The 15,320-nt window shown below is 38.4% G+C and overlaps 2 protein-coding genes and 1 long non-coding RNA gene across 3 annotated transcripts in view; 2 read left to right on the forward strand and 1 right to left on the reverse strand.

Annotated features, from left to right (window-relative positions):
• The window catches only part of tsnare1 (T-SNARE Domain Containing 1), a 1,274,638-nt gene that overhangs the window by 84,228 nt on the left and 1,175,090 nt on the right, over nucleotides 1–15,320 (forward strand). The window lies entirely within an intron of this gene.
• Nucleotides 12,553–15,320, forward strand: part of LOC126392372 (uncharacterized) — a 197,002-nt gene continuing 194,234 nt past the window's right edge. The window contains exon 1 of the long non-coding RNA XR_007570172.1: nucleotides 12,553–12,662. This is a non-coding gene — a long non-coding RNA (uncharacterized LOC126392372). The remainder of the gene's footprint in view (nucleotides 12,663–15,320) is intronic.
• Nucleotides 13,666–14,710, reverse strand: si:ch211-198c19.1 (uncharacterized protein LOC100151013 homolog). Its single transcript, XM_050047741.1, has 2 exons — nucleotides 14,536–14,710; nucleotides 13,666–14,440 (listed from the first exon to the last, which is right to left on the reverse strand). The coding sequence occupies exon 2, from the start codon at nucleotides 14,427–14,429 to the stop codon at nucleotides 13,887–13,889; it is 543 nt and encodes a 180-aa protein (XP_049903698.1). The 5' UTR covers nucleotides 14,430–14,440; nucleotides 14,536–14,710; the 3' UTR covers nucleotides 13,666–13,886.

Genomic DNA, 15,320 nt, shown 5'->3' on the forward strand with positions numbered 1-15,320 from the left:
GGGGAGTTTTTCCTTATCCGCTGTGAGGGTCCTAAGGACAGAGGGATGTCGTATGCTGTAAAGCCCTGTGAGGCAAATTGTGATTTGTGATATTGGCCTTTATAAATAAAATTGATTGATTGATTGATATATGTGCAGCTAAGTTAAAAAAAATCTGCTGTTTTCATTATTTTGAGATGATGATCTTAACTTATTTTGATTGAAAAGTTAATGTATATTTAAGTTTTTTTTTAAGTCTTTCATTAATGTTAAGAGAATTTTCCATTTTGGGATTTTACAATAAAAATTACATTTAGACGGTAAAGGATGGCCTTTAGCACATTTTCTATGGCGGCTTGTAATCTTGCATCAAATAGTGAATTGCATACTGTATGCAGACTGTTGCATGTACAACTCACTAGCAGTAAATATTGTACTGGCAAGACATTTGCGAGCCTTTAAAGTCAGATTTACGTAAAGCTTTTAATGGGTCAGATAGGTCCTAGAGATGTGGTGACAACAGCTGTGCAGGAGGGCCCAATGTGATTTTTTTTCATGGGGCCAAAAATTCCTGGCACCGCCCCTGCCGCTGTTTGAGATCAACAAAATAACAAAACCAGTTTTTATCTAGCAAGTCATTGCTGCGCCTTCAACACCCTTGCAGCCCCCAGACATGGGTGTTTTTAAGCGACCCATTGCTGCGGGAATTGTGCCCCCAAAACTGTGTATCTTAAGCCAAAATATGATCTAACCACACATTAACCACAGCGTTGTTGAAATGTAAAGTTTTAACACATTGACTACATCATGTGCAATTGTAGCGTAGTATGCCAAAATTTTTTGGTGGTTGGTGATTGGGTCACAAAAAAAAAAAAGCAGAGTGTATATGCACCAAAAAATAATTTAACACAGACTGAAAGAGGTTTAAAACACATTCTAGCACACATGTTTTAAAGGTGTCAATTCATCCTTGTCTCCAAGAAACACATGTGAGCTGTATTCCTCCCAGTTGTAACTATGTCAGTAAGCAGTTGCTGGACATCGCCACACAGAATATATCCTTTGTGAATATGGCAGCTAAAGTTACACTGGAAACGCGTTTCAGATGCAGAACCCCCAACCTTTTGAGAGGAAATCCAATTTACAAAAAGACAGATTGCAATAAGATTTCTGATCTGGCCAACGGAGACACATATGTCTTAAATCTTATCTGGATTTTATTTGGATACAACAAACTTGAAATGACAAGTGTAAATGAAACCTAAAACGAGACAAATTGAAAAAAGGCTTATTGTGTAAGATCTGTGTACTGTATTGTATTTACCCCTTAAAATCCAAGTGCTTAAAATTGTTAAAGCTTGTTAAACATAGAAACAATTGTTAAACATAATTTTATTCTCAGCTTAACCTTCATTTGGCACTAATCTCAAACCACTGGCAATTTTTTAGTTTATTTCACAATAGTCTGATAATTTCCAGAGCTGCACAACATCCTGAAATACCAGCATGAGTCATAGCATCCTGTAAATATCTTACTTGGTGACATCGCTGTTATCGCTGTAAACATTCTTCAAGTAAAACTGGCTGCTCTGACCCCGCTCTCCCCTACAGCCCATTTCCTCCCAGAGGGGAAAACACTCAAGTGATAAACCCAGTGCTGCAGACAAAGTGGATATTATGTCTGTGCGTCCTGTCTTGTGCGGTGTGTGTGTGTTCTAGCTCCGAGGATCTACATATGTATGCTGTCCGTGTCATATTTACTTCCCGAGTCATATGGAAGGTGTCTGGATTGGTGTTTGAGAATAGTATACCCCACTTAGCTCTGTATTTATATTAAATATTAAATCCAATTTAAATACAAAATTACCATATGAAATATTAACCGACAGTGTAAATATTTAATGCGAGCCCTTTACCATAGGCCTGGTATTCATTACCATGCAGTGCTGGATTTTAATGGGCAATTTCCCCAGAGACTGTGTGTGGGTTCCCTTTTTCCCTTGCAGCTGCAGCAGGGGACGCTGTTGCTCCGCGTTGCTTTGGTGAGCTCACCCAAAAATAAATACATTATATAGACAGGAGGAGACGAACTGAGAGACATGTTTTGAGAAGCTAAAAGATGCAGTTTTTGCTCAGTAAATTACTGTGTGTTTTTATTCTCTCCTTCCAGTCATAGGTCTGTAGCTGTTTGCTTATGGAAAAACGAATGGGAGAGATTGTACAACAGGGCGTATCAGCTGTGTGATGTGAGTGGCAACTGCCCAGTGTGCTGTCCACTTAATGCATGCTGGGATGAACTCCAACCACTGAGGGAAAACCAGGTGAGGAGTGAAAACATAAATCAGACACGTTCCTGTTTATTCATCTTATGCACTGAAAAGAAAAAAGGAATTCCACTCCGACTCTGCCAACAGGGGTCAGGCACACACTACTTGACAGAGGGTCTTCCAGGTGTTCCTCAAATTACAGTGAGAAGAGAGAGAAGCACCTGACTGTTTCTATTTGTTCCTCTCTATGATTGATCCCTTCAACACACAGTCTGAACATCTATAGTCTTGCCATCATACAGAACAAGGGGATTTCCATTTAAAACCTTACACCACAAATTAAACTGTTTGTAATGTCCTTCAAGTCCAGTGCATCTGTAGGGAAATGTATGTACATATACTGAATTTCTATATATGAAATGTATGTACATATAAAGTAAACATTTAAGCTTGGTTGTCTAGGCGCTGTGTATATGAATGGCAATTTAAAAAAAAAAAGATGTAGGATATATGTTGATATCATGTATGTAAATATAGAAGATAGACACATGTTAAGAATCAATACAAAATATATATATCTATACAAGAATACAGAGATTTTGTATATATGTTGTTTTAATGAACTTGTAAATGTTAACCATGTATCACACCATATAATACCATGTAAATATTTTGAATGTATGAACATGCTTATATTGTAGACATATATGTTATGTACATATATATCCACCCCGACACCAATATATGTTGATATTATATATGTGAATGTAAGACATAGATTTATATGTTAAAAATGAATGACATATGTAGGCAAGCAGGATTTTTGTATATATGGTGTTTTTATAAACTTGCATGTATATGAATTAAACACATATATATGACTATTAGCTTATATTAATTGTATTAACTTATATTATATCATCTTATATTGTTGCCACAATATTGTATTACCATCCACCATATAGATGTTTTGAATGTTTATACATGTTTATATTGTGGACATATATGCATACATATTCATTCCAAAAATCCAAATCCATATGTTGACATTATATATGTAAATATAATAACATATCATACTATACATAAATCAATCAATCATATAACATATTGTTATGTTCCTACATATCCATCCCAAAGCCCTTTATTTGTTCATATTATATATGTAAATATAAAAGAGAGACATGTATGTAAAAAAAAATGCTCATATTGTAGACATATATGTTATTTTTCCAAATATCTATCCCAAAGTCCAATATATGTTAATATTATATATGTAAATAAGAAATATAGCATTTTTGTTTAAATGTTTTTGCATAAACTTGCATATATAAATATATCTTTAACATATATTGTTGCAACATATAATACTGTATAAAATTCCATCATATAGACATTGTTAATGTTTATACATATATATATTACGTGCTTATATTGTTACGTACATATATATCCACCCCAAAGCCCAATATATGTTATTATAGATGTAAATATAAAGACATGTATATCAAAAATAATGAGAAAAACATATTTAAGCATACAGAATTTTTGAAAATATGTTTTTTTTTCATAGATTTAGAAATATTAAATCTGAATATTAACTGTTAACATATACGGTAGGAACATAATACCATTTAAAAATTCATCAAATATTTTTTATATATATACATAAATACATTTACTCTTGGTGTTTCAAATATGTTAAACTTATAGCTAAATAGATTCAGAAGATGTATGTATGTCATAATAATATATTGTCTTATAGGTAACATATATGGTAGCATTGCTTTTGGTTACATTTCCTCATGGGTACTGAATGGAACAGAGAAAAAAGAAGATAAAAGAAAGAAGAAATAAAGACATTTATCATTTAGGGTAGGTAGCACTTCTTTCTAATTTCTCCCAAAACATGCAAGAAACTGAAGTTGATGTTTCTAGCGGGAGAAATATAAAAGATGAAGAGGCGAGATGAACTTAGAGAAAAGACAGAGAAAGCTGTGAGTTAAAGAAATTAGCTTTATAGAGTGCCGGGGAGGAGGTGTAGGGTTAGAGATGCATGAGCACGCAGCTCCTCTGAGGCAAGGCGGGGAGGAACATTAATCATTGGGAGACATCTGTTCATTCTGCCGCTTTACAATTCTGTCAAAGAGCTCGGACTCCCCACCCCACCCCAAACCATCCACTCAGAGAAAACCTGTCCTCCGTTAAGCATGGACAGGCAGAGTGAAACATCAGAGCCAGCCTCCACTAAGAGCCGCCTTCAATTTGATTTCCATTCAAGCCCATTTAAGACGAACAAAACAAAGGGACAGGGAAAGGAGTGCAGTGTGTAAATCAGTGCCATTATCTGCATTCGGCTGGTTTTATGGAGCAAGAGACTTGCTGTCATAGAGGAAACAGCAGTGCATGTACACATGTCACAAGTTGACACACCCACACACACAAACATTTGCATATGTCACTTTTGGGGACATTTCATTGACTTACATTTATTCTTTGGAGGATTACTGTGAGCTTAACTGGAATTAATGCATGCCCGACCCCTGCTATAACCTTAAAATAACATGAATGAAATAACAAATTAGTTAAACTTGTGATGACTTTCAGCAGAGCTATAGTGGGAACAACCAGATGTGCTGCACCAAATACGAAATCTTTCCTCAGAAATAATTTAGAGCAAAAATATTTTGGAAAGAAGCCTAAATTTGAAACATACGAGCAGTATATGTGCTGTAGAAATGAGTAATGTGAAAAATGATGTTCCTCGACCATGAAAGGATTATGAGATAATAAAAAGTTATAGAGGGGTAAATGCAGGGAAATTACATGAGGAGTAAAATTGTGCCATTATTAATATGTATCAGTTTCCTAAAATGTTGTGGTCTGAAATGATATGTAGTGAAACTTAATACCATTTTGAATGTGAATTTTTTGTTTCAGATTTAAAACGATCATAATATAAACCCTATTTGTGTACTATTTATGGCCAGCACTTGCTCAGCAATAGCCATTCAATGTATTTGCAATGTGTAAATCCCTCTCCATGTCATAATTTTATAATCTATTAAATGTACACTGGTGAAAGCTGCCTATGCTGCATGGGTTTCAAATACCATTAACAAGGAATTCACAGGAACAGGATCGCTACAGTGTAACTCAAGTAAGATTCAAGACTTCTTAACACTTTTAATGCTACTTGGAATAAAAACAGATAATTGTACAAATACCAAAATTGCAGGGGAAAAAAACATTATTCAGGTTATTCAGGGAACATTGTGTAAAATAGTTCTCCTACTCCATCTGACTTGGAAGTCCATATGACTGGTGTTATGTCACTGTGTTCAGACACCACAGTGCCACTGCTTCTGTGTAGGTATACACCAGGGTGACCGGCTGACCCTGGTAAAATTATCAGATATTTGGGTAGAGGCCTGGTATAGATGAGGGTGTAACTGGAAAATATGTGGCCTTTGTTGGTGGGTTCTTTGGCCATTTCATTTTTTTAATCTGCACGTGGGATTCCACTGCCTTGCTTCCCATCGTGCTGAGCTTGGAAAAACTTTTTGAATAAAATGAACCGAGTGTCTTATGCATTTAACTTGTACTGGTATCAGCCATGCCGCAAAATCTTGGCTAAGCAGCCAATTTTTGTTGAATTTGTACTTCCCCATGTCGTCAAGGGTACAGTGACAGTGGATCCTCTGCTCAGAGCATCCCTGCTGGAAACGATACATAATGGCCAGTGGTTCTGCTATCCTGATCTGTATCACGTTAATACAAGAGGCATTTGATAAATTATATTAAAAAAAATACAATAAATGATAGCAATGATAATTTGAGGGTTTTACAGTGCATTGTGACAGAAATCTTATGAAAAATTGATTTAAGACATTTTAATACCAATTAAGACCTTTTTTTTTTTTTTTATTTAATGGCAGCACGGTGGTGCAGTAGTTAGCATTGTCACCTCACAGCAAGAGGTTCCTGTTTTGAATCTGGGATGGGGAGTTCGGACCCTGGAGTGGGGGAGCCCTTCTGTGAGGAGTTTGCATGTTAACCCCAGTGTCAATGTGGGTTTTCTCTGGGTGCTCCAGCTTCCTCCCACAGTCCAAAGACATGCAGGTTAGGTCAACTGGAGACTCTAAATTGGCTGTAGGTGTGAATCTGAGTGTGAATGGTTGTCTCTTCTCTATGTGTCAGCCCTGTGATAGTCTGGTGTACCCAGCCTTTTACCCATTGTCAGCTGGGATAGGCTCCAGCCCCCTTGTGACCCCTATTGAACAAATGGTTAAATTCCAGTGCCTTTTAAGACTTCTTAAGGACGTCCGGAAATCCTGTGGAAGTGATGTATGCATGATACAGAATACAACATCCAGTGAACGAGCACTTTTCATTTATAATGCTCATTTCTTATTTACTGTCTTCTTTAGTGTTCTTTAATAAAATGGGACGTGACAAATTCTCTAAACCTGGTGGGTTGAATGCATTTTAAACAGATCCAACAGACCCTTGAGGGACCACTACGATGTGCAAAGCAATGGTCATAAAAGTCACAAAAGCAGCCAAAGTCACAATAAGGCTTCTTTTTAGCAGCCTCCTTGCTACCTGGGCTACATGTACAGTAAACCTCGTGCTGTAATGGGGTAATCAGCACAATAAGCACACAATACTGCTGTCCTTGAGAGTTTTAAATTACAGCCAAACTTTCTCAACTTTATTTAGTGTTGACTTCAACATTACACCCTTTATGAAAAGTCATACACAGATGACTTTTACTCTATTAAAGTTTGAAAAGCACATTAAAGGACACCTCTTATAGTTACTTTGATCTGTAGCACAACTATTATCCTTATTTTAAGTGTGGGGTGGTCCCACAAAAGAATGGGATGAACCGCATCTGGTAATGAAAAAGGCACCGATTCAACAATAACAACAATGCTTTAGCAGAATCATATCAGACTGATGTTTGTCCAGTTTTTGAAAACATTTTATTAAACTCCAACAGGTTTAGTCATCCCTTTTTGAACGCAAAAATAATGGGAACATGTTTTTATATGTATTGTTTAATGTTCTTTTATTATTAAAAGGAAGAAAAGGGTCTTTGGGGAAATCAGAAATGTTCTTCTTCATTTCAGCTGGCTGAAGAGACTGTGGGTTTCTGTTTGATTGACAGCAGCTGGCAGGCTGCCGGGGTGCCGGTGTTACACCGGAGAACAGGAGACAAAGTAAACAAACCTGTGCTGTAGCTACATCATGGCCAGACCATGTTTTGTGAGGAGTGAGGACGACACCAGCATCTAACTGGACTAAAGTGACATTAACAGGTAGGTTTGGATGCTGTTTAATGTGCTGTAGCTGAGCAGCTAATAGCCTGTAAAGTAACGTTAGCAGTACACTTTTCCCCAGTGAAAATGCTGGCTTGTTCAACAAGCTAAGGTGCAGCTGAGTTCATGTTTGTAAGTTAAATAAAAAGGAGGCTTAGGCATAAAGCTCATGTGGTTGTTGTTCGGTGTCTGTGGCTATTGAGTTATCATTTTGAAGCCTTAAGTCTGGCATTTTGGCCATTGCCACGTTTTTTGGAGCCTGAAGTGACCTTAATTGGACGAGAAGGTGGAGCTGTGGAGGAGTGAAGGGTGGATCTGACTGAGAGCCTGAGGACGTCGCTGTGGTTGCAAGTTTTCAATTACAAGGTGGCCACACCTTTAAGCATACCCTTCTCTATTTCACTCTAGATAAGACCATACTTAGCAACCTGACGGTCAGTCAGTGAATTCCGGCTTTAAACACTGACAAAAAAAGCCATCCTTTGACGTCAGCATGATATGCAGTTGGTCGCTTTTATTGTTTAACAGTGGCTGTTGGCGTCAGTGGGAACCGCACTGGGACAACGACAAAAGTCAAGATGGTAGAAGTCCAAAGGCAGGCAGGCAGGCAATACCTAACCCAAGTGGGCACATGTCACACATGTAACTCACAAAATTACGTGTATTATTAAAACTCATTTGTCATCTCCAATGATAACCACAGGTGTAGCCAAATTAACCAGGACTGAAATCTTAAGGATTATAGCTTTAATTGTGCCTAAACACAACCATTCAGTGTTGAGTTTTTACACATCACAGTAAGCTGAGCGGACATCTTGGGGGTTTTGAGGCATCTGTGGATAGTATAACAAAATCAGGCATAGTGTTCCACATATTTCTGTACAATGTAAGGACCCTATAAATCTCTCTTATCTGCTAAGATTGGTCCTGCTTGTTCACGGGCCCTTTCAAGAGCCCTGGTATATTTTCAGTGGGAGTATCAAATCAAATCTGAATTCAACTTGTGAGCGCACAGCGATCCAAATGGTGTCCTCCCATTGGCAACAGAGGAGAGCAGAAGATGAATGAGGCCTTTCTGTGGGTTTTGAGGACTGCAGGCATGAGGGTGCTTTGTCATCATAATATTGAAAGTGAGTTTTGCAAGAGTTTGTGCCTTTTGGCCATGAAGGTGTGTGCTGCCTTGTTTCACAACTCATTAGAGTCAACATTTTGATTGACTGCCTGCTATTCAAGCTGATATTGGAGTTCATACAAATTTCTAAAGCTCTGTGGAACTTTCATATTTAGAGTTTTTATATTTTGGTGGTACTTTCTGACCTAGACAGTAAGGTCATAACATTTAAAATCCTCAGAAGAAAGTAGTACCGAACAATACACTCATTTCTTGTTCATAGCCTCATTAATGTTTATTCACTGTACTTTTCTCATTTATTCCACTAAAGCTGCATGTTGTTTCCATGCTCTGTCATCTGTACCGAGAAAGCAGAGTCGTCTTCTGCCTAACTTTAAAGTCTCTCTACATAATTTGAGATATTTTGCTATTGCCATACTCATTTTTGATTGGCCAGATGGCATGTCATAAGTAATAATAAAGAATGAGTTGTCTTGATAGAGAGAAAAAAATACGGTTGAGTACGGTGGCCCTGAGAGCTCAGCGATCTGCAAAATAAGAAAACACATGCAAATAGACACAGCAAAAGCAAATGAAGAAGCATGTTCCCCTATTTTAAGACACATGCAAAGCATTTACAGCAAGAAATACCGCTGCAAGAAGCTCACAACACAACAGAAACAGTTTCCAAGGGACATTAAAAAGTGTTGGTGGGGACATGCTTGCAGGCCCCCAGGAAGTGCACCAGGCTTTGGATACAATTTTTGTAGAGGCCAAACAGTGGAATTACAACTTCTGAGTTTGTCACATGATGCCATAGGGCCCCAGATTTCTTCTCCATAGACCTACATTGTAAAATAGAAGTTTGTAAATCAGTGGACACATTTTTTGTGTCACAACCCCCATGAAATTACTTGTTTCATCATCAGAATTTGATCCATTTGGTTTGATAACATTAAATTAATTAATAACGTCTAGAAGAGCCACACGATTAAATCATTTTATCCTCTTTAGTCTCTTGTGTGCTTGCTCTGTGGGCCCAATGATGCGAGCAACTGAGCAAATTTCATAGGAATAAACAGAGCCCTGCCTTCAATGCTGTTTCCACTTCTTATCATACATCCATAGGACACACTTGTTGTCGCCATGGTTGGTGGCTTATGAAGATATTTAAGATTGCTATCCATCAGCAGTGTTGGAAAACCACCTCAAATGTTTTTGTTGTTTTTTTTTGCTTATTTTAACATTATTATGACATGATTCATTTGTTATTGCAAATATCTACTGCTAACCTTGTTTTAGCCTTTTACCCATTATTATAATATCTGAATCATGTGATGACAATGATTGACAGCTGATTTTAATAACTTCATAAGCCACAAACCATGACAACAATTGTGTCCCAGTCTTTGCACCACTTTCTAGTGTCTACTGGAAATCGTTTCCATTAGGGATGCATGAAGATATTGGCACCTTATTGGTATTGATATTAGCTGTAAATTGGAATACATGAATCGGCCAACATGCTGATTTCTACCGATAATAAATATCTATCTTTACATATATATACATACATACATACATACATACATACTCAATTTAAAGGAGACATTCTTTGTAAATGCATATAAATCAGACAATAATAGTAATACACAATGCAAACTTACATGGCTAAACTGGGTTATTACATAAGTAGGCCTACATAAATGAAGATACATATAAAAATTAAGATAAACCGGGATACAAGCATAATGAGGTATATTTCGTCAGCAGATTTGGGAATTAAAGTGCATAATTTTCCATAATTTATGGATATCTCAATATTGGTGATCAGCCACATGAGTTGGTATATATTGGCATTTTGGATATCAGCAAAAAATCCAATATCGTGCATCCCTAGTTTCCATTGTAATGTGAGCTTCTTGCAGTGCTTATTCTGAATGCTGCTCATGGTTTGTCAAATAAGTGAAGATGTTTTCTAAATGCTGCACATTTGTCTTCAATTTGGTAAAGATAATTGTAAATACTGTGCATGTCCTGACAACAATGAAGATGTTACTTCGTAGATTGCTGCAGGAATGAGTCTGAAAACCTTGAAATGAGTTAGCTTTTTTTTTTTACTCCTGGTTCCCTTGTCTTGAAGTCAGTGGGTTTCTCAAATTAGTTTTTTGTTAGATGCCGAAAATAAAGTCTGTGGTAAGCTTAAGAGACTTTCATGTTTTGTTCTACAACATGAAATTTGTCAGTAAATACCCCACTCATAAATGTTGAAGCCTGAACAAGTCTTAAATAAGGTTGTTTGCTAACAAGCGACAATGAGACTACAGAAAGTCACTCCGCCATTACTCAGATTAACAATGTGTTCAAACTAGATAAACAAGTTCTTTTAAATCATACAAACTCACTTGACAATCAACATAGGCAACTAAACTGAAGAAAATAGCCAGTTAGCTAGCAGAGTTGGGTAAGGGTTACTTTAAAAGTAATCAAATTACTTTACTGCGTTACTTTTTTGAAAAGTAACCAGTTACTTTACAAAGTTACTTCCTGAGAAAAGTAACTCAAGCACTTTTAAAGTACTTTTGAGTATTCTACATTTCCTATTGGGCAATGGACCACAGGGCGCTAAGCCTACATTTTTTGTCTCCAAAATTAAAGTTATGGACCACTTGCCCTTCACTGAGATCCAATTCTCCCATCACAGCCGTCACTTTGACCAATAGAAACACAGAACGATCTGCTGCCGTAGACAACTGTATGACAACAACGCCCCAGCGTTTTTAATATTTCCTCTAGGGATGTTACCACACAGAGTAAAAGGGGGAAATGATGGTGTGAAACAGCAGAGGCACTTTGTCAACCCGCTGAGTTAACCTTACTGTCATTAGCATCAAGCTAGCAAACATGTCATTTCTTCACCATGGAGACAGACATAAAGTAATAACATTAACAAATAGCGGTGGGGCTTTTACTCACCACAACTGCAGAGGCTACCAGCTTCATTTGAAACAAACTACATATGGTCCGTTATTTATTAATCCCTCTGTGTTTTTATATTTTTACTTTTTATCCGCTCCTGTTGTCTTTATAAAGTATAGTTATAAACATATCGTGTCGTCATTTCAAACTCAACACTTCCTGAATTGTTTCAAATTAAAAGCCCCTTATAACCTCAGTTGAGAGAATCCCTCCATTTTCTAAATAGGCTTTTATTGTGAAACATTTGTAGAAAGTTGATTGTGGAGGATACAATAGCTTGTATGTTTACGTACTTCAAATGTAGCTCCTGCCATCTGCTGGCGCTTTTAGGTGACTACAACAACATGTCGGCTGGCACATGAACAGACACAGTGACTCAAATAGTAGTAAAAGTAACTAAAATAAGACAAGAATAACCCGATGACATCACACACGCCGTGAAAGACTTTTATGACTCCACAATCGTGTAATGTGACATAGTGACTTTCAGAACGGGCAGAAAAGTCATGTAGTGTGTACCAGGCATAATACAAGTCCTGAGTCTGACCTGTCTGTCAGCGAGTCCTCCTCCATCTATTGAGTTGTGGGGATTTTACTGACGATCCTGCGGAATGTTTTACTGTAGACTCCACCATAGACAACGGCAGCATTTCTTCTACCACATAGCGAGCCACAAGCTTCATGACTTCCTTTGGACTGATAGGTTTAACGTTATCTCTGTTATTAGAACCAAAAGACAGTCGTTGCTGTTTCGGAGCTGAAGGACCAGCGCTCTAAAAGTAACGGAGGTAACTGGCTTGTTTGAAAATGTACTTAAGTATTTGATTACTCAAACAGCAAACTAACGCATTGGGTTACTCGTTACTGTAAAAAGTAATCAAAGTACTCTAACGTGGGGCGGCAGTAGCTCAGTCCATAGGGACTTGGGTTGGGAACCGGAGGGTCGCCTGTTCGAGTCCCCGTCCGGACCAAAATATGGAGCGTGGACTGGTGGCTGGAGAGGTGCCAGTTCACCTCCTGGGCACTGCCGAGGTGCCCTTGAGCAAGGCACCGAACCCCCCAACCGCTCGGGGCGCCTGACCAAGGGCAGCCCCCTCACTCTGACATCTCTCCACTTTGTGCATGTATAGGTCCTGTTTGTGCATGTGTGTGTCTTTCGGACCTGTGTGTAATTGACAAGCAAGAGTGAAAACATTGAATTTCTCCTCAGGGGGATTAATAAAGTAAATAAACTTACTTTGTAAGACGTTATAAACTCAAAACCCAACTCTCTTAGCTAGTTAGCAGCTTGTTAGCTAAGCTAGCATACTGTCATATTGTCTCTGAAATCCACTGCAAAAGTTTAATTTTTGAATGTACTTGAGTTTCACACATCAAATATCACGGAGATTCCCATAGGAATGAATGGACTTCCGGTTGTCTTGTGTTGGTACACATATGTAAGTGGAAATGAGGCGTCATGGTTAACTCAGAGTTCATACTAAACTCGTTTCTGAAACAATTTGCAATGTTGGAGCCTGCACTATTTTGGCCATGTCTGCCATTGCACGAAATGTCCAATGAAATTTACTTACCACAGTAGTGTGTGTGTGTGCGCACAGTTTTTCTGTGTAAACAGGGATCATTACCAAATTTTACCAGTCTTACCTTTTAAAAAAAAGGTAGCTTATCTGGATAAGCTGTTGACTTGTTTCTGACTTGTCTGACTGTCCTTATGTTTTTCGACCCATCGGATGCAATTTATTGTGGTGTTGCTGTGTTCCTAGACCTCAGCAAAGTGATGCAATCAGCCTTGGTGAATACAGTTATGTCTTAACTAAAAGATGGTCAAATCTAGATGTAAGCTAAACTGAAATTTTCGCACACACACACACACACACACACACACAAACACAAATGCCAATGTATCAGCTATTAAAGAAAAAAATATTCTTAAGCAGCACGTTTGAACATTTATTTTATTGGTCAAAGACGCTTTCTGCAAAGCATTCTACACAGTGTACTCTACAAGCAGTCAGGCTGTGCAGGGTTACTTTCCTGACTCATACTCAAGAGTTAAATAAGCTCATCAAAGTAGTCTGGCACTTTTTTTCTCATTCTGACTACAAAGCAGCCAAACATGTCAGTCAAGCTTGTTTAAAACACATTTGCAATTTCATCACAATTTTTTGGAAGAATCACAGAGCTATTAAAGTTGTCACATAGAGATTTTACATCAGGAGTACATCACATTTCTATGTTAATGTGGGCTGCTGGCTGTCGAAGAGAGGCAAGAAGATTGGGGCCAATTATGTACGTCTCTTTCGCCTTATAATGTGCAGATGCGTAGATCTGGTCGATGTGTTTGTTGTTGTTGTTGTATCTCACCAAAACTCTGTCCATGTTACTGTCAGGGTCGCTGCGGTTGTAGTACTTCCTGACTTCATACGGCAGGTCCTTGGCATGAGGATAGTTGAGGTTTCCGATGGTGTAGTACGTGTATTGCTTTTTATCCTTTATTACTGGCAGCAGATGCCAGGGCTTGAGGTTCCGAAATTCATGAAATCCATACTCTCCTTGAATAGGATCACACAGAGCCACCATGTTGTTGTCCACACAGTCCTGAACGTACCACACCAGCAACTTGAGGCCGTGGCGAGGTGGCGGTTGACCGAACCCACTGTCCTGCAGCTCTTGTTCTGAGTCTAGGGTCTTCAGAGCTGAGGTCAGAATGACTGACAACACCAGTGCCACATGGAACAGGAGCTGCATCTCTTTGACATGTGCCATATCAAGGTTGTCTGTGAAAAAAGACCCATCATAATATCCTGTTGAAAGCATTCACTGTGCATGAGTGTAACTACAGCACATACAGTTGTAACCTTTCACAACTTACCTCTGAGTTAGTAATAAAAGGAGCAGGTTTTTCTGTAACAGCCGTCTCCAAATTTAACTGCAACTACAGCTGAAGTCTATACGTTGTGCTACAGATGAAAGCTGTGGCGCCCTGTGGTTTATTCTTGTTGTCTTGTGTGTGCAGGATGAAAGCAGCACAGTTGTTGTACAACTACTTTCACTCGCTATTTGCAGTGAAAGAGGAAGTGCTGTAGATGCTGCACAGCTGGGCTCTGCAGACAGTTGGGTTTAAATTTAGACAGGTTACGCCTCTGCTTGAAATCACCAGGTATGTCATGTTCACAATTGCAAAGCAGAGGTATGACACCACAAGTTGCATGTGTAAAAACTGATTATAGTAAATTATACATGTTTTTTGCAACTAGCACTGTGACTACACTGTGACAGAGGGGAGCAAGTGCAAATTAAGATCTAGAATCAAAGGACTTTGTGTTCATGAGTACAAATGGGGAAATAGTTTTGCTTCCATTCCCACGTGTTAATAACATCTGCTGTCAAGTGAAGTACAGCACAACTGCTCTGCTATAGCAAAGCAGAATACTAACAACATAACAGTCAAGTCAGACATTATGTAACATTGTACTTTAAAAGACTACTCCGACGATTTGGGAGTTATGTCATTTTCATATTGAGACAACATGATCGATATCTTTTTTGTGTCTGTACATTCAGTGGCTGGGTCTCAGCGGTTAGCATTGCGCTTATAGGGGGTCAGTACGTCCTGTGCTGTGATCCGCGGAGGGATACACCGGTGAGCAGGCACAG

Source organism: Epinephelus moara, chromosome 6, assembly GCF_006386435.1.
Source record: "Epinephelus moara isolate mb chromosome 6, YSFRI_EMoa_1.0, whole genome shotgun sequence".
NCBI lineage: Eukaryota > Metazoa > Chordata > Actinopteri > Perciformes > Serranidae > Epinephelus > Epinephelus moara.

Excerpts from the sequence above, each read along its gene's own strand:
- si:ch211-198c19.1 (XM_050047741.1), bottom strand. The coding sequence starts at position 14,429 with ATGGCACATGTCAAAGAGATGCAGCTCCTGTTCCATGTGGCACTGGTG.